This window comes from Mytilus galloprovincialis, chromosome 7 (assembly GCF_965363235.1).
Source record: "Mytilus galloprovincialis chromosome 7, xbMytGall1.hap1.1, whole genome shotgun sequence".
NCBI lineage: Eukaryota > Metazoa > Mollusca > Bivalvia > Mytilida > Mytilidae > Mytilus > Mytilus galloprovincialis.
This window is the reverse complement of record NC_134844.1, coordinates 90,911,761-90,938,728: the sequence shown is the minus strand read 5'-3', so window position 1 is coordinate 90,938,728 and position 26,968 is coordinate 90,911,761. Positions and strand designations below refer to the sequence as shown.

The 26,968-nt window shown below is 31.2% G+C and overlaps 1 protein-coding gene across 1 annotated transcript; it reads right to left on the bottom strand.

Moving 5' to 3' along the window:
* Positions 1–1,538: 1,538 nt before the first annotated feature.
* On the bottom strand, positions 1,539–24,489 carry LOC143083971 (uncharacterized). The gene is made up of 17 exons (XM_076260387.1): positions 24,433–24,489; positions 20,107–20,902; positions 18,941–19,195; positions 18,132–18,294; positions 17,587–17,634; positions 16,948–16,992; positions 15,951–15,992; positions 15,267–15,311; positions 13,090–13,134; positions 11,315–11,524; positions 10,791–10,880; positions 9,899–9,949; positions 8,280–8,339; positions 7,970–8,029; positions 7,325–7,384; positions 5,823–6,095; positions 1,539–4,616 (listed from the first exon to the last, which is right to left on the bottom strand). Exons 2-17 carry the CDS (start codon positions 20,641–20,643, stop codon positions 4,447–4,449), a joined length of 2,154 nt encoding a protein of 717 aa, XP_076116502.1. The 5' UTR covers positions 20,644–20,902; positions 24,433–24,489; the 3' UTR covers positions 1,539–4,446.
* Between the last annotated feature and the right edge of the window lie 2,479 nt (positions 24,490–26,968).

The following is a 26,968-nucleotide window of genomic DNA, read 5'->3' as shown; positions in this document are numbered from 1 at the left end:
TGTAGTAACCACGTAAGGAACATATCTGATATGATCTGTGAAACTGTTCTTCCATAGCGGCTAACCAACTTTGATATCGTATCAATTTGGAGATATATACTCCGGATGCAGGCACTGCTGGAATGTTGCTACTTAGACCCTCATTGTCAATGTGTAGATGTAAGTCAATATATGAGGCCGACTTAACTGTACCTGTTGTATCCTGTATCTCGTGTTCGATGGGATGGATGCGTTCAACATAGTCACAATAGCAATTGCAATAGTGGACAAAATTATACAGTAGTATGTGTTTACTCGTGCAAAGTTGTGATTTTTGGAAGGAAATACCGATGCTTCCGAATGTATATATAATATGCATGATTATTTATTTGTAATTCCGATTCTTCCACTTAAGCATGTTAAGCTCACTTTCTCATTCATTGGTGTAGGTAGAATGTCAACCATTAGAGAAAAGTGCGAAACAAAACAAAGAAAATGAGTCGACATTTCAAAATCAGAGATCAAGCGGAAGCCGCTGAAGAAGCATCCATAAAAGCACTCCGGAGACGCATTGTTTATGAAATGTAATGCAAGTTCTACATGCTATCAATGCTAACAAACCCTTCAATTTTCGGCGAATGCTTATAATTTTGTCTTAAGGTTTGTAAAGTGAGCTGATGTTTAATTCTAGTACCATATGGCTTATTCACTCGTTGAAATTTATCTTTTATCTCTAGAGAACACTTGTATTGATGACAGAAATGATAGGGTTCTGATATTTTGTGTGATTTGATATGCTAGATTCTTATTCAACATTTACACTTAAAAGAGGGACGAAAGATACCAAGGGGACAGTCAAACTCATAAATCTGAAACAAACTGACAACGCCATGGCTAAAAATGAAAAAGACAAACAGAAAAACAATAGTACACATGACACAACATAGAAAACTAAAGACTTAACTTGATCTCTGCTTTTGAATAATCTCTTTGAACTGTTTCTGAGGCTAAATGTTATTCCTGACTATACAGCTTCTATATATGTTCAACTTGGCGTTTGTTTTCGTTGTAGTTCAGTGCTTTTGATGTTGTTTTCCTCTTATAATTGATAGTTCGGTTTTGGTTTGTTACCTGAATTTGTTTATTGTTTGATTAGATTTATGACTATTGAACAGCGGTATACTACTGTTGCTTTAAATACAAAGAGTTTTTTCATGATAAAGCCTATACTGTAATATTCATATCCTTGTGTCTTTGGCTGGATAGTAGAACATTGGAAATCATGAAACCTAATTACCAAACTATAAAAGTTATTCCATGTCTATGGTTAATGACTTTGGAAGGAGTTATTAAAACATAAAAAAAACACATTCCCGTGAAATATAAAATAATCAATAGACCTTGAGACCATAAATGCTACAATATTTTTGAATGTTCATTCAAAATATGGCCTCTTCAAATCTTTTTTTTTCTGTTTATTATTTTTCAGTATGTTTCTTCTATCAATAAAGCAACAACTACTAGTAACTTATATATGATTAAAATAAAGACAAATGATATTCAATTGTGTACTAATCATTTATTAGCATAATAAATAAATAACAATGTGAAAGATGTAATACATGTAAACTATGGAATAACAGAATAACATTATCCAGGTCTGCCACCTGTTAACTGTTGTTGTCCTACTGGTAAATTACGGAAAGGGCTATTTGTAATAGGACCATGGTAAGGTGTTGCATAGGTACATTCTGAAAGTTGATTAAGTCTTTCATGTCTATATTCAGTGCATCTCAAACAAATGCAAACTGGTAAAATGTGCACTAAATAATGAGCATGACAGGTTTTAAGTTCGTGCAATAACCTCATAAAATCTTCTGCACTTATATGTCCCTGTGAATTTACTCCATGTAAATTAAGTAAATAAAACTCATTAATGACAGAACGATACATTGGTTTGATATAAAGTGAATGAATTGCAACAGCATTTTTTGCACTGATTTTTCGTGGCAGAAGCAGTTTAACAAAGTCTGTTTCAAGTTGGAACTTTTCAATCAGTGGAACAAGATGAGCTGTTTTGCCCTCTCTACATCTTTTTACTTCATTATTGTCATTTAATAAGTGTTTAAATAAAAAGCCTAATGTAAAATTGCGATTATACTCCGATAAAATAATTTCTATTTCTACAATATCATTTTCATTTTGCATTTGCATATAATTATTCACAACATCTAATAAAAACTCACTCCTTTTTAGTGCTAAATTAACTTTGGCCTGGGGCGCAATGGTAACCACACTGGGTTCACCATCATGACCAAAGTTTAAATGAAGAATTAGCTTATTCATGATAGAATTGCAATATCCTTTTTCCTTTTTTCCCAACTATTTAATTATAGTTCCCTATTAAGAATTATATTCTTACCCACCCCAAAAAGGAAAAAGGATCAGAGCAGGTATGTTTTCAAGATGCTTCTACACCATAGCAAACCTTCAGACAATCATGTGGATATTGTTTTCAAAACACTCTTTGAATGTGCAAACATTTGGTCTTTACCCTTGAGGGTTAATCAATAATCAACAAGAGACAATTTGGAGCATAACCTCTTCATCCTGGCTGAACGCTAACATTATGAAGAGCGTTACACACCAATATTTGTCTTTTATTCAATTCAATAATTGGACAACTTGTATATCCGAGCAAAATGATTAGGTAAAAAGATTATCTCTGTATACATTATGGTACATATTATGCAAAGAAAAATAATATTAAAGATGCATGATTCATGAATATTTTGACATTTATGTTGCCAAAGATTATCCACAAATTCTGAAGGTTCACAAAAAAGCTGATAATGTAACAGAACATGGAATGAATAAAGAAACAAAATTTATTAACAAAAAACTTAACATATTGTTTAAGCAAACAACAACAATAAAATATTAAAGTCACAAGATAGACTTTATTATATCATTATCCTAAAAACATAACTAAAAAGAACTATAAGATTCCAGCTCTATCAATGAATCTAGAATGCACTTCCTTTTTTTAAAACTACAATAACTCAATCCAATTTGGAGCATTACCTCTTCATCCTGGCTAAACGCTAACAGTATGAAGATCGTTACACACCAATATTTGTCTTTTATTCAATTCAATAATTGGACAACTTGTATATCCGAGCAGAATGATTAGGTAAAAAGATTATCCTATATACATTATGGTACATATTATGCAAAGAAAAAGAAAATTAAAGATGCATGATGCATGAATATTTTGACATTTATGTTGCCAAAGATTATCAACAAATTCTGAAGGTTCACAAAAAAGCTGATAATGTAACAGAACATGGAATAAATAAAGAAACAAAATTTATTAACAAAAAACTTTACATATTGTTTAAGCAAAACAACAACAATAAAATATTAAAGTCACAAGATAGACTTATTATATCATTATCCTCAAAACATAACTAAAAAGAACTATAAGATTCCAGCTCTATCAATGAATCTAGAATGCACTTCCTTTTTTTATAAAGATAATAACTCAATCTAATTTGGAGCATAACCTCTTCATCCTGGCTGAACGCTAACAGTATGAAGATCGTTATACACCAATATTTGTCTTTTATTCAATTCAATAATTGGACAACTTGTATTTCCGAGCAGCATGATTAAGTAAAAGTATTATATTTATATATAGTATAATGTAAAAATAAAGTTCATATTTGACTTGAACTTCTTTATATATATATAATTTCTTGCTGATATAGGAGTGTAAACATTACACAGTGATAAAAACAATACTTATAGTTATGACTTGTAAACATTACACAGTGATAAAACCAATACTTATAGTTATGACTTGTAAACATTACACAGTGATAAAAACAATACTTATAGTTATGACTTTTTTGTGCATAAATGAATACACATGACCTTAATGGAAAGAACTGTGCAATACACTCTTGTTTGTATTGCAGACTCATTTACTTAATGGAAAAAAATTTGATATTGAAAAATATTAGTGTAGGAAATTTGCAGACATGACATACATTTACACTATTGAAAAACTTTAGATAAATAATCAAGTCACACAGAATTAATTCACAACAATGTGTTCTCTTTCCTGATTTCTATTATTTGCTTAGCATATGGTCATACTTATATTTAAGTTGCTACTATAACATAAAACAAGTTCTGCTGTCATAGAACTGCATGACTAAACTAAAGGTCAAGATTTTCTTGATGGGATTTTGTTATATTTATATATTTACACTTTTTTCCTTACTCTATTACTGATTTTCATAAATTAGACAAAAAAATATTTACAACTTTTTGAAATACCATAGTTTTATCATAAAAGTAGATATCCATTCAACTTATTTGAAATATGACACGAAGTATCCTGAATTTGTTGTTTCATATCAGATGAACTTATTTAAAACTTAACATATTACATATATTATTTTACAAGTTCTTTAGACATATCTTTCTTCTTTTTCTTTTTTTCTCTGTCTTATCTACATATGTTTTCAAGTTTTTAATAGTACCAATATCAGTCAGTCTTACTGTGCACTTCTTGGATTCTGTTGCGTCCACTTTTTCATTTTTTGAAGAACAACTTGTTCTTTTTCTTCCTAAAAAGATAAATTTATTATATTAGCAAAAAAACTTTTAAGATATTACTTAAATCACATGACATATCAGGAACAGATAACTTTTCTTACTTTGTAAATACTTTGAAACTATATCATATATTCAGATCAACTTATACTTAGATTATTCAAGTACAGTTCAAAACAACAACTTGTTTTTAATGAAACAAATATATTGTCCAAGGCATATAAAATATATTTTGGATCTTTCACTTTGATCTGCATTAGAATGCCAAAAACACAAATTCAGTCATTCAAACTGACAAAAGATTATTTCTGACTACCTTGAAAAAAAAGACAGCCATCTTATACCTTAGAAGAGATAGACAAGGTGTCATCACAATGTGTCTGCTGTCTCTTACATTTGTATAAATGAATCATGGTCAACTATGTCCTTCAGTCCCTGGCATTATTTTGTGTATGTTGTCTCTTTCAGTATAATAAAAGTCTTACTGACTGGATATTTGTGGAAAAATAAGTTTATTGTCCTCTCAGATACAACTATTACTTTTGGCTTTATCTCAGGGTACAACAAATTTCTATTCCCCTAATAATCAGTTAGGGGAATCTCAACCCTCACCTAACCTGGGACACTTATTTGTTTAGTTCATTTATATGTTTTGGAGAATAATAGTGTGGCGTCAATTTTCACTGAACTAGTACACATTTTTTATTAGTTGCCAGCTAAAGGTGTTGGATTTTCTCTCTGTGTTGAAGACCCAAAGGGGGCCTTCAGACGTTTCTGCTCTTTGGTTGGGTTATTGTCTCTTTTACACATTCCTAATTTCCATTCTCAATTTTATCATTATTTCAACTTCTTTTAATTTTGCATTATGAAGCTTAAATTTGTTTTCACACACCTTAAATCCTATTAATCAGTTATCATTCATTTCAAAAATAACTATCAAAATAACAGCAAAGCACCTGAGAAAGATTGTTGCATAAGGAAACTAAACTATCACATTCATAAAACATCTCCCCTATGGTAAAGTAAATATCAGTGAGATGCAAACAATCTCTATTGGGTCCACTGTATTAAATACTAAGAGATATTATAAAACCTTCAGCCTTACACAATCTTTCAATTTTAAGTATATATGGTGGCCATCTCAAAAATTTGAAGAGAAGCCACAGTCACCAATACAACCTTTGACTGATTTGATATTGTAAAGACTTCAGAATATTTACCATTTTCAGTAGTTTCACTAATCTTTCCACCTTGTCCAGTAGTTTCACTAATCTTTCCACCTTGTCCAGTAGTTTCACTAATCTTTTCACCTTGTCCAGTAGTTTCACTTATCTTTTCACCTTGTCCAGTAGTTTCACTTATCTTTTCACCTTGTCCAGTAGTTTCACTAATCTTTTCACCTTGTCCAGTAGTTTCACTTATCTTTTCACCGTCTCCAGTATTTTCACTGGTCTTTTCTAAAATTGGGCACACATCTATAGCATCATTTAAATCTGAAAAAATAAACATTTCATATTGTTAATTATCCATTTTTAGATGGTGACATTCCTTTTTCACCATCTTATGGTGTTTATATTTCAACTTTTACAATTTCGCTTGTGTATGTAACAATGTACTAGATTTTAGCGAAAGAAATCTATGTATTACTGAAAAATAAGTACACCAGGGTTTTAGATATAATAAACTAGTCAAAACATTTACTAAATCTTATCATCAGTACAAGGTCATCATTCATAAATAGAAATCAGCATGCAGACTTCGTATACTTTCTAGTGTTTCAAATCCAATACGGTTAAATTCTTTACAAAGGCAAAAAATGTCAGCTTTCAACTCAAAATCTTTAAAAAGACCTATTAAAAAAGGGATATATTTACGATTCTGTTTTCATGTTATTAAAGATGGCAAATTTTAGCTTTAATATTGATTCACTAATGGGGGTCTTTGCATGATACGGGTTATGTACTTCTCATATATTTTATGATGTAATGATACTAAATCACTAACAGGAGGAATTGTGATTGATATTCATATGATGAAGACATTAACTTTCAGTCAGTTTAATTGAAGTCTTGAGCTGGCCTGTCAGTAAATGCTAGTATTACTTTGTTAATTTATGTACCATTGTCATTTTTTTTGTTTCTTTTGTTACCTATTCTTTTACTGTGCATATTGCTGTGTGTTTGTTTTTTCTGTATTGGCAAGCAAGAGGCATAGGGGATATCTCAAAATAACATGTTTAACCAATCCCATGTTTGCACCTGTCCTAAGTTAGAAGCCTCTGGCCTTTGTTCATCTTGATTAATTTTTAAGTTTAGTTCATTAATATATTTCAGAGGTTAGATTGACATCAATTATCACTAGACTAGTACACATTTTTGTTTAGGGCCCAGCTGTATTGAAGACCAATTGTGGCCTTCGGCTGTTTTCTGCTCTTCGGTCATGTTTTTGTCTGTTTGACACATTCCCTATTTCCATTCTCAATTTTACTTTGAATAAAATAATAATACCAATTGTTCAGAGACTTATATAGGTCTTTACACTCTTAATTACAAATGGTATTAGTTGAAAAGAAACATAAGAAAGGTGTCAAAAAAACAGTTAATCTTACCCTGATACTGAAAATATATGGTTTCTATGTATTTTCATTAAAAGCCCAGAAAAAAAATTGGTCACATTAATTTAATCCGGATGTTAAAAATGTCTAGTTAAAATTCATACTCACCATATGTTGGTTTTACTGGAGAACTTTCCGCACTTGATAAAATATTCAAATTTCTTCTCCCTACAAAAATCATTATCCAATAAAGTCCTTCAAACATATTTATACAGTATACTATATATTTATATGATTATTTTCAGAACTTTGCTCTGAATACTGTCAGTTGGTCATAAACAACCTTCTTTTCAAATTTCATAAAATTTCATGAAGGTTTGACACAATGTTTGATTTCTCAAAAGACTGTAACCTCAGATTGAACCTTAAAGAGGGGCGAAAGATTCCAGAGGGACAGTCAAACTCATAAATTGAAAATAAACTGACAATGCTATGGTTAAAAACAAAAAAAGACAAACAGACAAACAATAGTACACAAGACACAACATAGAAAACTAAGCTAAGCAACACGAACCCCACCAAAAACTGAGGGTGATATCAGGTGATCTAGAAGGGTAAGCAGATCCATATAACTGTTGACAACGAAGCCAATAAAGCATGTCTAGGATCACTTTGTTCTATAAACTAAACTTATATCTAGTATCTGACATGCCTAATATAATTCCTTTTCTTTGAAGTAGGCTGGACACATAGTTATATCTAGGACAACATAACGCTGTATATATACATACTGAAATAAGAAAATATACCTACCATCTGTTGCTTTTAATGGAGATCTGTCGTCACTAGTTGAGGATTTTTTATCTGTTTTTCCTACAAATAGGTCATAACTTTAATCTTCATTACCTATAAATTATTATGAAACAAGACAACTACAGAAAAAAATAAGGCTTCAGGTTTCCAAATGGTTTAACAATTGTTTGGTCTTAAGGACAACCATTTATATGGATATAAGAATAAGTCATAGTTTCAACTTACATTGTCCCTATGAGTAAGGTGAGCTAAATATTGTTTTTTTCTAAAATAAAGTTAATTTGAATATAACATTTTTTTACTCACTCACCTTCCATTGATTTTAGTGGAGAACTGTCTTCACTTGTGAAGGAATATACATTTCTTTTTCCTATAAAGTAATCAATTATTAAGGGTTAAATGCGACTGTGATGAAGAAACTGACTAGTCACACCATTACATTAGGGGCTCAATTGTAATACAATATATTCTAAAAATAAGTATCTTATCACCAAATACTTCAGATATAACTTGACTTAGCTAACACATCTAATAAATGTAGCTCATTGTGACCCAAATATTCTAACACAAGTAAAATAAAATTAACCTTACCCAACAACAAATATAACACATGACCTGCTAATGACTTGCTGATCCTTTTAAAAAGTATTGGTTTTATAAAATACTATGCTCATTCATGGTAAACTTTTGTGTACAATACTGACTGTGTTAATATATTGCTAGAAATTTAGAAAGCAAAACTGCACCCCATATTTTGCTAAGCATAACCCACTCATTATTCAAAGTAGCTGACAACATGAAAATGCGCTCGAACTAGATGAATGAGTTTTATTTCGCTGTACTGGAGAAATAAGTAATAAAAACATTGAAGTTCAAACATCAAACTAAATATTCAAAGTATCTGCAAACAGGCAGTGGGTGTCTGTCAGATACAATTATCAAAGAACTGGGCCATGAAGGCATGATATACACCTCACCACCCTTTCAGCTCTTCGTTATCATTATGCTTTAAAGAAATGATCCGCTAGAAATACCGTGAGCACTGCTTAAAAAGACTCCTGCCCCCAAAATGGTAAATTGTGAGACATGAAAACACAGTGGTATCCATTTCATATCAGAAATTTATATTGAAAAAAAGGAGGGTTATACATGTAATCAAGTCACCAGGAAAACTGCTCAAAGCGTTTTGTGTAAGAGTTAGAAAACTTGAAAATCCCTCCTATTTTATGAATAAAATCCCAATACTCCTTTTAAACATAAAATCAACAAAATTTAAAATAAGAAAAGGGAAGGTATGTCAATGCAAATAAACAACTCACCAAAGTTTAGTTTACACATGTTTATTTATAGTGGATTGGGAAACAAGTTTTGCAACTTATATCAATTTCTTTCCACTTTGCAGGTATGATTGCTGCCTTGTAGAGGCATTAGCCTGCTTTTTTTCGAAATCTACAAGGGTGTCTCTTACATGCAAGAGATATGGCTCTCTCTTAACACCGGTCAGCTATGTATTGTCCCCTTCCAACGGACTATCATCCTTTCCTCAAGACCATACTCGCAAATGGTGTCAAGGGAGAGCTGAAAATTCAGTTCCTGAAATTTTCATCCCAACTGGGAATTGAACCAGGAAACTTTGTGATAGTAGTCCGATACACTCACCACTACACCACCGCTCACCAAAGTTTCATGGAAATCCCTCAAAGCATTTTTGAGTTTTAATCAGAATTCTCTCAAATTTTTATGAATAAATTCCCATAAATCAAAAACGTAAAATCAACAATATATAAAGCTTGAGGCTCTTAAGAGCAGGTTTTTAATTACATATGATTGACACCAAATAAATGGCAATTCCCAAAATGACCTTTCAACCAACGAAGGACAGTTAAGTATTTGATTTTTCCTTTTTTTCTTCTTGAAAGAATTAATTACCTGAATCAATCTGGTCTGATTTCTTTTTTGAACACTTTTTAAATATTCTTCCTACAATAAATTTATAAACTGTTGGATCCTTAATTCAATAATAAAGTTTACAAAGTGAAATTTTTAAATATTTTTTTTTACTGCTACAAATGTTGTTAACAAGAATCATACATGAATTTGCAAATAAATTTATATCATATATAATAACTATTGTTGACCATTAAAACTGGTTCACTGATTCAGACAAAGCCAAAGCTTGGTCATATTTTACACACAATGACATTCTTTAAATGGAATTAGAATATACTAATTGTCTTAGTAACATGCTAAATCATGGTTCACAATCTCAACCATGGTATTTGCTCAAATTATACTTCTTTTCCCACTTCACAATGATGCTTAATCAATAGCTTGCTTTATTAATTGTGACTTTTTTAGTAATGCCTTGAAGAGAAAGAACAATTGAAATCAATATCAAATGTTTCACTTTCCCATCTGTATTAATGGTATGTGTTATTAAGCAGAAATATCAGCAGGGTTTCAAGCGAAAAATATGTTTCTTTTTTTATTGGCAAAATAACCCTCCAGAACATACTATATCTAATCAGAATGAGATAACTCGTATGGTTGTTTTTATAGTCACATCATTGATTTGATAAAAAGGTTTCTAATTTATTCTTGACAAATAGAATACCAATATTTTTATTGTTGAGGTCTCTTAAACTTTGAATTCTCCAGAAGGCATAGGTTTTTCTTATTGTCTTATTGTTGAAGACCGTACAATGGTCTGTTTGTTTAAAACTTGTTTAATGGGCTTTTCTGAATGGTTGTCTCATTGACTATTACACATCATGTCCTTATATTTATATTTCTTTTCAAAATGATTTTTTTTATGACCAACCTTTAGCTGATCCTATTAAAGCTTTGCCTTTTCTTGTCCGAGATTGAGAAATCATATCATATTTCTTCTGAGTGTTAACAATATACATATCTAAAACATAAAAAAGTAATGAAAATAATATAATTGAAGGTTCTTTTTAAAAATAACACTATAGTATAAAATCATTTAAAAAAAACCTAGTCATTCAAATAAGTTTTGAAACTGTGAATATCTGCATCATGCTCTGATATTTGCTATTAAATGTTTTTCTTATGAAAAACAATGCTTCCTTTTTACATGATATTCTCAAGAGCTAAACATGCTTAAGTAAAGGAGATCCCAGAAACATAGGTCTGTTTAATATCTTGGTTAGTATTATTTTTGTTTTTTCCCAATGTTCCTTGCTTTATGGGGGGGTTTTTTGACTGCCTTTCTGTACCTTTCAATATATTTTCAACCATTTAGATTAAACCTTTTATATCATTTGAAAAATCAGTTCCAAGGGAAGGTGTCAATGCCATATTATAGATATTTAGACTGATTACCTTCTAATACTTTGAGAGTATTTAAAACAAGCAGCCATGCATCTGTACTAAAGTATGGCTCTGCTGCAGTTTGTGTTTCTGGACACAACAACACATCAGTATAACTGATCAACTGTTCTGGCTTTGTCTCCACCTCTTCTTCTTCAATTAAGAACATTCCTGATTCTGCTCTTAAAACAGCATCTGAATCAGCCATGTGATGTAAAAACCCTAGAACAATATCATTCAAGTTTATAGGTGAACATTTATAAAACTGTCATTTCAAATTATTCATTTACAATGTAGAAAAGAGTGGCCTTCCATAGTATGTTTTACTTCTAGGCATCTATACACAACCTTTACTTAATCAAGTGTGGTAATACCAAGTTTTCCAAATAAATAAAGTAAAATGTTGATATGACATTAAAAATAATCCAAATGTTGAAATTAATATAGCAATACTTCTGCAAAATATTTAAAGTCAATGAACCATGACCAAAAGTGCAATATGCCATTTCATCTCAGTGAAGATGAGATAACCCAAAGTTAAAACAAGTGAAACTGTGAGCTACTGGAAAATGTTAATAGTGTAAAAATATGCATGTAAGTGTTCAGTGAACAGGAAGTTGTTGAGTGATAAATTTGAAAACGCAGCACACGGTAAAGCTGACTCATATCAACCAAAATTTCAGAAATCCTTGTAATGTAGTTACTGAAAATTGTGATGAAAATTTTCAACTTGGATGTCATGTAATAACTTGAACTGATGCAAGTGTTTGGTAGATGGGAATTTTTTGCTTATGAATCTGACAACACATCACATGGTATAGCTGACTCATATAACCCTGAAACCAAATTTCAGAAATCCTTGCAGTTGTAAAGCAGTTCCTGAGAAAAATTCAAGGAAAAATTATTCATGGGAATGAGTGACAGACAGACAGAGGGAGAAAAAAATTGAAAACAACATGTATACCCTAACTTTTTTAAAGCAGGAGTATAACAACTGCATACTAAAATCTTGCCATAAGTGGTTCCCAGTAAACTTGACTAATAAAAAAAATTAACAATATTTCAAAACATGTAAAGTTAGTTTTTATGTGTTTTAAAAAAACATTTTCACTTCAATCGCATAGTGGAATTAACTATTTGTGGATTCTTATAAATTCTATATAACTTTTGGACTATTTCAAATCTTGGTCTATTTCTGAAATTTATTCTTACATACTTTTGATTTTTTAACCCTGTATGCTAACATTGCATATGTGAAATTTTAAAATTGTTTGTATGTACATTGAAAGACAAATACATGTGACGTATAAAATTTTCTGACGTCAGACACGCAAATCAATGAATGTGTTTGTAGATAGATGTTTTTGTGTTCTGTTAAATTGTTCCTTTTAAAATTGTTACATGATGATGACTGCTGTACCTATATTTTGACTATTTTATTGATTGTGTGTCTGTTTAGTTAACGCACCATTGTAAATATAACGGAATTTGATGAGACTGTCATCAAAGTGAGAGGGTTAGCACTGTAAAACCAGTTTTAATCCACCATTTTCTACATTTAAAAATGTCTGTACCAAGTCAGGAATATGACAGTTCTTGTCCATTCGTTTTTGATGCGTTTTGTTATTTGATTTTGCCATGTGATTATGGACTGTCCAAATTGATCTTCCTCTAAGTTCAGTATTTTTGTGATTTTACTTTTTACAAACAATTGAACAGAAAGCCATGGTTGTGTAATGTAATATTTTTAAGAGTGAATCTTGCAAGAATAATTTTACAAAACTTACCACTTAGTTTCTTTGAAAATGATATACCCAGGGAACTTTTGCTACCTGCAATTACAGAACTGTGTATAATAATAGGGATAATATTGTAAGCCGGTCATTAGAAAGTGTTTCTCCTTAAATAATAATAAAAACATTGCATCTTGTCTGTCTGCAGAATTTTAGAAAAAGCAAATTTGATGGACAGCATCACTGCTTATTAATTAAAATCACTGTACCATGACTAAGGACAGAGCCATAAAACAGTCATCATTTTGATATGTACTGATAGCAGTGGCTGATCCAGAAATTTTTGTAAGGGGGGCCTACTGACTGCCCTAAAGGGGGGGCTCCAGTCATGATCCAGTAATGGATCTGCCTATGGATAGTAATAGATGTACCACTTAAAACTATGCAAAATATCTTTTATTTTATCAGTAGCTCCTATCAAACTGACTTAACAAGAAAACTTAACATTCAAAATCATTGGACCATATACTAAGCAGCAGGGCCTCTAAAAAAATTGCAAAACTGATATTTTCTGATAGACATGCAACTTTATACAAAGTATCATTGATCTTTCACAAGAAGATCCTGTCAAACTGACTAAATAAGAAAACTTTACACTGAAAATTTATACTTAATTCAAAGTCACTAAACAAGAACCTTCAATCGATGGCATGGCCTTGAAATAATCTTCAATCTGATGTGTACTAATAGTAATGCAAATTCAAAAAAAAAATCATTGATGTATCTAAAGTTACTCTTATCAAAATGACTAAGACAGAAATCTTTACAATGACCTAAGGGCAGGGCCTGGAATAGTGTACTGCTATGTACTGATAGTAATAAAACTATTAGATAATAACATTGATCTTTCAGAAGAAGTTCCTTTCAAGCTTACTTAAGCAGAAAACTTATCACTGAAAATTTCGCATTAATTGAAAGTCTTTTTTCTTCAAAATACAGCAATAGACTCCTATAGGTAGGAAAGAAAAAACAGAGCCCACAACCTTTTAAATTAATTAATTCAACTTTATATACAATAACTTTACTTAATGAGAAGCAGTTCTTATCTAACTAACTTTGTTTCAGGTGTGACAATTATCATAATCACTATAAATAAAGTGTTCCTAAAAAGTGATGACTAAGTAAAAATAAAATATAGGGTTTAAAAATCCCATTTATCAAAAAAGAAATTGTTAATCTGTTTTTAATATTTGAAAATTTAAAAATTAGAAAATTTCACACATGCATGTAAACTTGATCACATACAAAAAGATTATATTTGATATTGGGAACTCTAAATTAATGCTAATATACTGGGTGACAAGTGTGGGAACAAAAAATAGAAGGATTTCCTGGAACAAAACAGTTTTCTTCATTAAGTATTTCAATTTACGTGGCCAGGCATGTTGAAAAATAAGGGAGCTACCATTTGATTTTTATGGGGGGGGGGGGGGGGGGGGCTAGGATGAAATTTGAAAAAAATAGGCAGGACAGGAGTTTTAAGTAAAAAAAAAGGCAGGCTGAGACACTTGCAAAAAAAAAAAAGTCAGGACGACAATTTAGGTAAAAAAAAGTCAGGATAAACTAAAAAAAAAAGACAGGACCGAACAGAGTGAAAAATAAAAAAGCAGGACAGAGATTACCGCTAAAAAAAAAGGCAGGACAAAATTTTTCATCCTAGCCCCCCCATAAAAATCAAATGGTAGCTCCCTAAGAGTGAAATATAAAATAGCAGACTTTAAAAAAATTGCAAACTCTTTTGAACTGCATTTAAATACTGAAAAGGATTTTTCTAAAGGGTGTAAAGAGGAGTACAAGTAGAATACACAATTACAGTAAACAGTATATACATGTAAGACAGAAACATTAAAACAAAAGTTATCCTTGATTACTGTTTATAACCTACGACATCCTTGCACTCAGTCGATTAAGAGCAACGTTAAGAAGTAACATTAAACATTTAATTGGTGTGGTTTGAGGGGAAATTTTACTATTTACCAATGAGTTTGTCGTGTAAAGAGAATATGAAGCAGTATATTTCCCCTAAGAATTGTACAGATCTAATGTTTGATGTCACTTCTTTACTTTTATCTTAATTGACCAAGTACCTGGATGTCGTAGGTAACCTGTCGAACAATAATATAAACCAGTCAAAAGTCGGTAATATGAAAAAAGTCTTTTGTCTAACATACCATTAGATGAAAAACTTGTAGTTCCCGGAAACGAAGTGGTAGCTGCTAAAATAGAACATATTTCAGTATATAAATGTGTCTATAACCACAAACTGACAAATCATTTTTATAGTTCATTTTTATGTTGCACTGTTACACCACTGTGTCCCCGGTTACGGGGAGGAATGGGATCGGACTAATTTATTAAACCCCACCACATTCTGTTCAATGTTTTTTACATTAATTAGGCAGTTAGTATTCTAGTTTTGATTATTTTACATTTGTAATTTTGTGATTTTTTTTTATAGCTGATTATACTATATGGGCTTTGCTCATTGTTGAAGGCTGTACAGAGACACATAGCTGTCAATTTCTGTGTCATTAATGGTTTCTTGTGGAGAATTGTCTCATTAGCCATCATACCACATCTTCTTTTTTTATAAATATACTGTTCAAAAGTTTCAAAGTAAATTTTAGAAGTACAATGTATAACAACTTGGGATGGCATCCAAATGATCTACAGGGAAATGATATGCCAACCCAAGAAAAATGCATATCATATATCATTGACTTACATTTAGTGATACTCCTTAAATTGACTTACTGGAAATTTTCACAACTGTTGAAAAGCCAACGACAGATTACAATATCAGCATGCCATAGTTTGACTTCAGTGACATTTATTGTAAGTGAGCCAAAACTTACCACATTCTGCTCCTGTCAAAAATTTATCTGTTGAATCAAGGTCTGAAGAAAAAAATACCTATGTTTTTTAAATAACAAGTAAAAAGATATGCAAACAAACTTTTATTTTAAAATTACTAAGGATTTCATTTTAATGAAGGAGATTAATCATTTAAGCAGCAATATATGTACCGATTATCAGGTTATCTGCATGTTGATATCGTAAAATATCAGCTGCGAGACATAATATGAAGCTTTTTGTCGAGTGAGCGTGGCGAACGAGATCAAAAAGCCTTCATATAATGTCAAGCAGCTGATATTTTACAATATCAATATGCAGATAATCTGATAATCGATTTGTCGGGCTATATTTGCGTGTTTCAGAAGTGTTTTCTTTAATTCACCAGCACACAAAAGATGACTTGATAAGTTCGGGTCAAAGTTATTAACGTCGGTTCAAACATTATGACGTCGCTGATATGTCCGGGTCAAAGTTATTAAGGCCGGGTCAACGTATTTGACGTCACAAAGACATGATACGGAATAATATTAAGAGCTGAACAGAGTGATATAGACAGTGGGACGACCGATAAGATATGGCACATTTCTGCAATCAACAATTTTGGTGTGTTCAAATCTCTCTATTTCTTTAATATTCAATGTACAGGTTGACATATTATTCTGTTAAGAAAGTGAATCCTACCGATAGAGATTAATTTTACATATAATTAGGTAGCAATGAGAACAAACTTTTTGGAGTACTGATGTGATTCTTTTCAGCTGATTGTTAATGAGTTTGTTCTATCCTTTCAACGTTACACCAAGTTAGGAGGGGTGTCAAGTGCTTACAAACATGTTAAACCCTGTCACATTGTTTTAGTGCCTCTCCGGAATCAAGAGCCTGTAATCTAGTAAATTTCATTGGATGCCATCTACAAAAACTGTTTAGTTTTTTTTCTGTTTATTGCTATAACCCTTACTCTGGTTGCTTGTTATCTATTTTAATCACAAAACTTACCACTGCTTCTTTGAGATGAGGATGTATCCACAAAATCTTGTTCATCTGAAAAGCCCATTACATTTCTTTTAATTTCTAATTGTTCATATACTCAAAATTAAAAATTAAATAAAAATGTTTCCATGCTCCCACTTATAAATACAGCAAACTCTGCAATTTAGTATTTACAATGGAACATAACACAAGAACAGCAAAAAAGACCCCACCAAATATCAAACTTTGTCTGCATTTCATTTGGTGGTAATAAGCATTGTGTATACTTTTTATTTGTTTCTAGTTATAAATGAAAATAACTTGAGAACTGTGAAAGTGACAACACCCAAATTCAAACTTAATCTGAGTTTGGTGGTAATAATTAGCATTGTGTATAAGTTTCACAACATTTGGTTGAAGGAAACTTAAAAGTTAAAAAACTGAAATAACTTTTGGGACAGACAGACTTACAGAGGAGCAACGGTAAATATAAAAGATCTATCAAATAATCACTATTCTCTTGTCTTTCCCTAAATCTCAGCTGAACAAAAATACAGTCATCAGTATTATATCAATTTTCAAGGGTTAATATGGAATTGTAAGAAAAAAACTGATTTAAAAAAAAAAATTGTCTTTTCATTGTTTTCTCTTGTTAATAAAACTTACCATCCAAATTTGGAGTTGAAGATATGGGAAGCCTCTTGTCTTTTGATGCTGAAAAAAAAAGATAATGAAAATTCCAATTAACTGTTAAAAGATGCCATAGGTCGATATGTTAATGCTTTAGGTTATAGTTCTTAAAATGTCAATATTTCTTTATGCCACAGATCTATATGCCAATGATCTATGCCATATATCTATATGTCAACTTTTTAGGCCATAGATCTATATGCCAATGTTTTAGGTAAGAGATTTCAGATCTTTTACACTACGCATGTTGTGTATTTAAATTGAAGAAAAGTATTATTTCAACAAATGATTCTTATAAAAAAAATATACAAAACTTTCGAATTTATATTTTTTTCAATGAATATGCAGAAAAGGAGACATATTTGGAGTTCACCTGATTTTCGATTGAAAAATGGTCCCATATTAAAGGACCTAATTGCCAAAGTTTTGTCCAGAAATTCAGTAGCATTTGGAAAGTGTTTAAAACTACTTATCATTAAAAAACAAAAACAAATATTTAAAAAAATAAATAAAGAACTTACAAAACACCAGCCTTTCCATTTCTTTATCAGTTAAGATAATCTGCTTGTTATTACAATCAGTGAAATGAAACCAGGTGTAATTCCCTGCAAGTTGTTTCTGTCCAATAAAACCCTGAGTACACTTTGTTTGGAACTTTATATTTAGTGTTACATCTTTCCTCAACTGAAAAAATGTCAGACATAAACTAAAAATTGAATGTCTAACATAATTTTAATCTGTTGTTAGTGTTCTATTTCAGGTTAAGGGGTCATTACCAATATACGCACCAATAGATCATACTCAATTTAATTGCAAACTTTCCTTTTCTATGTAGCAAAAAGTAAAATCACAAAAATACTGAACTCCCAGGAAAATTAAAAACGGAAAGTCCCCAAGTAAATGGCAAAATCAAAAGCTCAAACACATAAAAAAAATGAATAACAAATGTCATATTCCTGACTTGGTACAGGCCTTTACTTACGTAGAAAACATTCCAGCATGCATATGGGGCACATATCTCCTAGTTGATATAATATTCCAGGGCTTGTTTTTGCTATCATGAGTTGCTGCACTATTTAACCAAGAGTTCAAAATGGTGAAGATGGAATTATTCTGTTGTAAATTGTATGGATGCCATCAAGAGTTAATTGACTGTTATTGAATTTTTGTTTCAGATGATGACAGATTTGTTCCAAGATTTGTATTAATCCTAATCCTGTCCTTTTTTCACTAGAAGTGTAGACTGCATGTACAGGTTTACTGAAATAATTCGTTATGCATAAACTATGCTGCATAGATCTTACTACATTCTAAAAGTTAAAAAAAATACCTTTTTTGGCTTTGATTGCTTGCTTTGACACAAGTAGTTAAATTTCTGCCAATCTTTTCTTTGAAGGTTGCTACATGAGAGATCGATGAGACAAAATAATGCATCTTCTTCCTTCAAACCCTTTAACCCATCAAATTTTGAAGCCGGAATCTTTCCAGTGCTTTTTGAGCATATATTCTTAAACAGTTCATAGCATTGATAGGAAAGTCCAGTTGCAAGGAACCTCAGCATGCTTTTGCTGTCTACTGCTTTTTTCTGTGAAAATACAGAACAGTCATTGTAGTTAATTACAAATGATTTCATATATAATTTTTTCTCATGGCAGTTTCCTAAATTCATGCATGGAGAAGGCACTTCGGAATTTAAATATTGGTGAGTGTTTTCATACAGTGAAATGCTCAAAAATTATAAAATTGCTTCTTCAGATGTTTACTCCATTTTGAAAGTACCTTTCTGGGTACCATGCATGATTTATGGAGCAGACTTCAGTAGAGTAGTCACCTTTTTTAAACAAAACAGAACAAAATTTGAAACATTTTAAGTTTTCAGTTGATACCTTCACGATGTTCACTATGCTTCTAAGATACACAATGTTAAACATCTATAGGTAAAGCAGATACATGCAGGAATTGCTAATTATTTTTTTTCTGATCAAATATAAAAAAAACCATTACTGTTGAATTGAAAGTGTTAACTATAAAGACAAGTATGCTTAAGCAAACATAATCTTATAATATAAGCATAAATTGGTTACTGACTGGGTTACATGTAATTGTAGATAGTAATATAAATTATACAGACTCATGCTTTCTAAAAAATGTTCTGGACATAAATTGTAACTTACAAAAATTTCAACTTATGATACTTGTTTGAATTGGTGTTGTTTTTGATTGAAAAGCTGATGACACAGAGATTTGTCTTGCCTGTATGTAGTATTGAGTAGTTTTATGTTTAAAGTTTAAAACTTTGATTTGATTTGGCTTGATTTTAGACAATTTTGTTGATTTCTTTTAAGGCAGATTACTTCAATTGTTAACATTTCCCTATCAACTTTGTTTGGTCAAATAGAGCATAAAGATTTTCTGCATGAACATAAACCAGATCCATTCATATTTCTTACTTCAATGTTTAAAAGATCTATATAGATGCAATTAACTGTTACTTACACCTTGCAAGTTAAGTAGAGTGATAAATACATCCTTAAATTCTTTAGGAACTGTAGGTGGATCAGCATGGGCTGGTGTGCCTGTCATGGAATACAATCGACGCCTCAGTACATCAACCTTCTGAAAATCAGAGAACTTCACAAACGATTCAGTGTCCTCATTTCTGCTGATTCCAAGCAGAATTGCTTCATTTTCTGTTAAACCACAGTATATGAAAACTCCACGATGCCTAAACAGTTCGTCTTTTGTCTGTCTGTATGCCTCTTTTTGTGCTTTAATACTGTGGTTCCCATCCACTATAAATACCTCATAGTTAGAAAAGTTTTCTTCTTTGTAATCAACTTTATCTATGTCAATAAGGCCAATTATATTTGGAGCATTATCAACACTTACAGAATTTTTTTCAACCATTACATTCGCCATTTTTTCAACAAAGTTTTCATCAGCTTCTCTGACTTTGAACCTTTTTGGTGGTTCTTTTAAAGTAAATATGTCTAGGAATTTGAACCCAATTGCTTTTAAACTAATACTTTTCATCAACTGTTTTCTGTTCAACCTTGTGGACTCATCAGTTAAGCTTTCATCCTTTGATCCTTGGGAAAAATTGTCTTCAGCATGTTGAACATCCAAATGTTTTATACTGATAGCTCTTTCTGGTAAAATTTGTGACAGTTGTGTAACAAAGGGGTTGTCTTCATTTGAAAGGTTATCAATGTTCTGGACCGGCTCATTGTAATACTCATCATCTCCATCTGATTGCTCACTACTAGAAGAAGATTCTTGAACATATCTTTCCCTAAAACACACCCAGATATATATAGGAAAAAAATAAGGCTGAAAAACACCAAAAACTAGTATCTATATTCATGGATATCTGTGAAACAGTGAAACCAGTAGGAAACTATGGAGAACATTTTTTGAACAATTTGATGTTTTAGTAGACAAAATGTGAATATTCATATTGAATATAAATATGTCATGCATTTTCAGCCTTTTAAGTGCAAAAATCAAGCTTTTGGTTACCAGATGTAACTGACAAGGAAAGGTAACACCCTTCCACCAAAAGGTTCATTTTTGTCAAGCTTAGGTGGTCAAGTGGTCTAGACCATCAGGCATAGACCACTGCAGTGTGGTGCCACGATATCTCAGTAGCATGAGTTGGAATCCCAGCCAGGGAAGAACAAAAATTTGCTTCCACTTATTTACAGATCTAACATTGTTGGGCTGTTATTTAGACGAATAATATATGGCAGATTCCATAGAAGAAAGAGAAACAACTCCCATAAGCATGCTAGGCAAAAGTCATCAGCAATGAACTTCTGTTTTTGAATACATGCTTTACTAATAAAGATATTTAGACAATTTGACCAAAAAAAATTATAAGCATCGTCCTTTTTAAATAAACTATATACCATTGAGATGGGAGCCATCTCTGTGGGCCCCACTGTCAATAACGTGGGGTAAATAAGTTGTATGGATAATCTGATACAATCTTCACCACAGGACACGGGGTTGTCAACTGAAACCAAAGTTTTTTTTACCTTGACCTTTGACCTAGGAAGTTGTACATACATCATGACAAGCCCTCTGGTGGTGGTTAAAATGGATGTCAAGTATAAACTTTGAAATCATAACAGTTATCTAGATATGGAGCGGACACGATCTTCACCACAGGACACAGGGTTGTCAACTGAAACCAAAGTTTTTGACCTTGACCTTTGACCTAGGAAGTTGTACATACATCATGATACACCCTCTGGTGTTGGTTAATAAACATGTTAAGTATTAAGTATAAAATCATAACGGTTATCTAGATATGGAGGGAACACGATCTTCACCACAGGACACGGGGTTATCAACTGAAACCAAAGTTTTTTTGACCTAGACCTTTGACCTAGGATTTTGTACATACATCATGACACACCCTCTGGTGTTGGTTAAAATGGATGTCAAGTATAAACTTTGAAATCATAACGGTTCTCAAGATATAAAGCGGACACGATCTTCACCACAGGACACAGGGTTGTTAACTGAAACCAAAGTTTTTTTACCTTGACCTTTGACCTAGGAAGTTGTACATACATCATGACACGCCCTCTGGTGGTGGTTAATAAACATCTAAAGTATAAAGTATGAAATCATAATGGTTCTCTAGATATGGAGCGGACACAAAGTTAAAGTGTTACAGACGGACGGACGGACAGACTGATCACTATAGGGCGACCCGCCTAAAGGCGGGGCCCTAACAAAGCCTTAAATATTATGTTTCTGATATAAGATTTGACAAACTTTATTATTTCTGACATAAGATTTGACAGACTTTATTTTTTCTGACATAAGACTTGACAGACTTTATTTTTTCTGACATTTATTTATAAGATTTGACAGACTTTATTTTTTCTGACATAAGACTTGACAGACTTTATTTTTTCTGACATAAGACTTGACAGACTTTATTGTTTCTGACATAAGACTTGACAGACTTTATTTTTTCTGACATAAGATTTGACAGACTTTATTTTTTCTGACATAAGACTTAAATTTGACAGACTTTATTGTTTCTGACATAACATTTGACCGGCTTTATTTTTTCTGAAATAAGATTTGAAAGACAAATTGAGTTTCTGACACAAGATTTGACAGACTTTATTGTTTCTGACATAAGATTTGACAGACTTTATTGTTTCTGACATAAGATTTGACAGACTTTATCATTTCTGACATAAGATTTGACAGACTTTATTATTTCTGACATAAGATTTGACAGACAAATTCAGTTTCGGACATAAAATTTTGACAGACTTGATTCTGACATAAGATTTTTCATACATAAGATATTTTGACAGACAATTTATATTTGACTTTTTTCTTTACTGACATTGGAAATCAAATCCTAGTTGAAAGTCATTTTTAAATTTCCTGGAAAATACTGTAGCCTAGCATCTAACAAGATTTCACCACAGGTCAAATAACTCTTAACTGTTAGCACATTCAAATGTTTCAGACGAAAGAAAACAAGTTTGACAGATCTTATGTAGGAAACATATAAGTTTAAACTATTGCTTGAATAAAGTTAAATGAAAGAATCAACATGTGTTTTTTCTTATGCACAACTGATTTACAGTTTTAACTGGCATATATTGGAACCAACAATGATTTTGAAAGTTTTTACAGAGATGTTCCTGAAATAAGATTTATTGACAGACACTGAGCTATAAAGCAAGATATTTGAAAGTGAAAAAAATATATATATCACAGATGTTTTTGACTAAAAAAAAGAAACAGATTTGGGAACAGTAATGTTTGAATAACCAGACTACACTAGTTTTAGCAGTGTAAAAAAATGGGACCAGGGAGTTAATTCCGTCAAAATTTTGGCATTTTTTCAACTTGTTTTAATCATTTCTACTTTAAACGGAAAAAATCATATACATTTTTATAATTTCATCTAATATCATTATTCATCAAAACATTCACAGATTATCTTTCAAATAACAGTATTTATTATTTTTATTTATTTATTCATTTTGACAGACATTTCCATTTCTTATATGGAATCTGCCATATATATATAATCTATATATAGTTGAAAAAAGAGGATATTGGGGAAACATTAATGACAACAAAATCTGTACATGTACAGGAAAAAATCACAATTTTATTACTGTTCTTCATCTCAATTTCATAGTGAAGCCTGCAAAGCGAAGCAAATCTCTCACCTCACTGCATGTATACTGTTTTAATAGATCTTAATATATTATAACAAACATCAAATTCATTAGCCATCTGCCAGTAACTGCAGAAGATCCCATTTTGAATTATATAATTTATCATATGTGATTTGCACAATAAGAAAACAAAAAAATTATATTTTGCATCTTACAACATGTACATTGAGGTACATAATATCGAAAATAATAATGCACAAAATATCAGACGGGAGTGAGACCATGCAGACAGGATTTGTATTGAAATTACATGTTTGTTTAAGCAGTCAACTTGAGCATGATGGCTATTTTGAAAATTCTGACACTGGATGTCACAACTGGACATGGTAATCTATTAAATCTAACAGCATAGCAACTTTAATTGTGTTCTGGTTAGAAGTTGCAGTGTTACAGACAAGACATTATTTGTAACATAAAATTGGAAGCACAGATGGATACACAGACAGTCTGATCACTATAGGGTGTTGAAGCCCTTATAATTTGTTTCTTGTTAAAAGACTAAAAATTAGGAGTCAACTTCTTCATTGTCAAAGAATGGTGCACACAACTATTTATTTTAAGAGATTATATATATCAAAATAATAATAATTATAGTAACCTGTCTTTTAAGAATTCTCCAGTGTCGAGCCAGAACTTCAGCAGTTTCTTTGTATCATTTATCATTAGACCAAACAAAGTTGTTCCTGTGAATTTCTGTTTATTAAGCTTTAATACTGATGTCCCAAAATTCACCTAAAATTATATTGTAAATGGCTAATTCAATCAGTATACTGTAAATGCCTACTCATGATAATAAATAACAGCAGGCTCACAAGAGCCTGAATTTGCTCACCTGTTGTTTCTATTATCTTTCATCTATATAATAAAAATAAGAAGTTGTGGTATGATTGCCAATGAAATAAACTTCTACAAGAGACTACATGACACAGAAATTAAAGGCTATATGTCACTGTACAGTCTTAAACTATGAGTAAAATAATGATAGCATAGTTTTACATATCTATAGAATATTGATACTTGCATATATGTTTAAATTTCCATCATATGTTCCTATCCATTACAGATTTTTGGTAAATCAAACTAAGAAATTAGCTTAAAATCATCTATTAAAGGCAAAAACTCTAATATTAGGGTGATTTTCAGTCATTTGACTTATATCTGTAGATCTGAGGTAGCAATACACAATTAGGTGTGTAGTTTAACAAGTTATGGCCCCTGTGCATTTTTCAAATATGAAAACTTTTTGTCACACAAACTTTCTGGTTCAATTTTAATCTTGTTATCCAACTGTTTATTGTATATAAACCTTACTTTGCCGTACAGTTCTGCAATTAACACTTTTGATCAATCTTTAAAATAAAAACCAAAGACTGATTTTCATAAAAAAAAATAAAACTTGGCCTAGCATATGTGCTTAAATAGTTATTTCTAAATTTAAGAAGCATTAAGACATGCACATTTTAATGGAGAAAACAGTACATCATGATCATATTTCACGATGACAACGAAATTAGTAAGTGAGTGGTTTTCTTTAAAATCAAAATTGTCAATATAAAATGTACCTGTATTTTCTTTATATCGTCTGTACATTCTGTTATACATGTTATATGCTGTACATGTGTTTTTAAATTAGTAAGAGACTGATCTGAGATTAAAAATATATGTGTTATAAATCAAAATAACATTATTTTTATTGACATGATTAGAAAACATTATTCTTTAAAAAAATACTTTTAACACTGTTATAGTATATAAAAGGTTATCAATTCAACACAATGATTAGATCATTGAATAATGTTTCATTGGTATTAATATTGATTTTGATATCAGTAAATTAAAAGAAGACTAAATATTATTGTTGTATACAATGGTATACATATATACATTCATAGATCTACAATCTGTTCATACCTGTATTTTGGCATTGCACAAGGTCATGTTTTTCTTTGTCACTGTTTATTACCTCTTTACACTAAATCCATTGAATGTTGGATGTGTACTGATGGATAATTTAGTCTTAGACTTTTTTAATTAGTTGTTTGTGGCTTTGAACTAGCTGTCAGTTAGAATGTGAGTACTCTCAGATATGTACCAAGTGATTTTATGTTGTTTGTATATACAAGTATCTGGCCATTCTGTTTTCGTTAGGTTTCATTAAGTGGCCTATTTGTTTTGTTAATATAACAATTTTTACATGCATGGTGAAGACATGCTTAAAATGTAGTTCAGCAATTCTCTTCTAAAAATAACTTGTTTAACAGAATAAAAAATCAGATTTTTTAAATTTTGGGTTTTTTTTAAGAAAAGGCTACTGAATTTTATGTGAAAACTTAAAAATCTAGCTCCTTTAAAGATACTGCTGATACAGTTATAACTTGCGCTTTTGTAAATTTCCCCCTATAAAACCCCATAACTCAGAAAAATAAAAACTCACCATGCTAACGTGTATGATAAACAGCTGCGTCATGAGCGCATGATACGCCCGTCACTTTTTCAAAGAATGAAGTTCAATTACTTCTCAGTGTCATATTTGAAATTGATGAAAAAACAATAGATATAAACCATTTACCAAAGTTTCATGAGAATTGCTGAAAGCATTTTTGAGTTATTGTCTGTAAACTGGAAAATCACCCTTTTTAGATGAGTAAAACCCCATTACTCAGAAATGTAACATCTAAAATTTTTAAATTCTAACGGGAACTTACATCAATAGATATAAACAATTCACCAAAGTTTCATGAAAGCATTTTTGAGTTATTGTTTGAAAACTTCAAAATCCCCCTTTTTTATGAATAAAACCCCGTAACTGGGACATGTAAAATCTAAAATTTATAAAAATCAAAAAGGAGCTCATGTCAATAGATATTAAAATGCACCAAAATGGTGAAAGTTCTAAAAAAAGCTATCATTATCCCTTATGGGCCAGGAAATACTACGTGCCACCTTACGTACATGTAGGAGCACTTTTGTAGATTTCATACAATAAATTGAAATGGATTGGTTCCATTCCTATAATCACTGATAATGAATTAAATTTATCATGACATTCTGTTTCTCAATTCAAAGTTTTAATTCTGAAAGTTATAGAAAATTTACAATACACAGATGACAGGAATCTTAAAAGAGGGGGTGGT

Bases quoted from the DNA above. Each gene is read 5' to 3' on its own strand.
- LOC143083971 (XM_076260387.1), bottom strand. From the start codon at position 20,643: ATGAAAAGTATTAGTTTAAAAGCAATTGGGTTCAAATTCCTAGACATA. The intron at 17,635-18,131 runs GTAAGTTCTTTA...TTTTTTTTTCAG, and splicing joins AATGGAAAGGCTGGTGTTTT to CATCAAAAGACAAGAGGCTT. The intron at 16,993-17,586 runs GTAAGTTTTATT...TGGGCTTTTCAG, and splicing joins TTCAACTCCAAATTTGGATG to ATGAACAAGATTTTGTGGAT.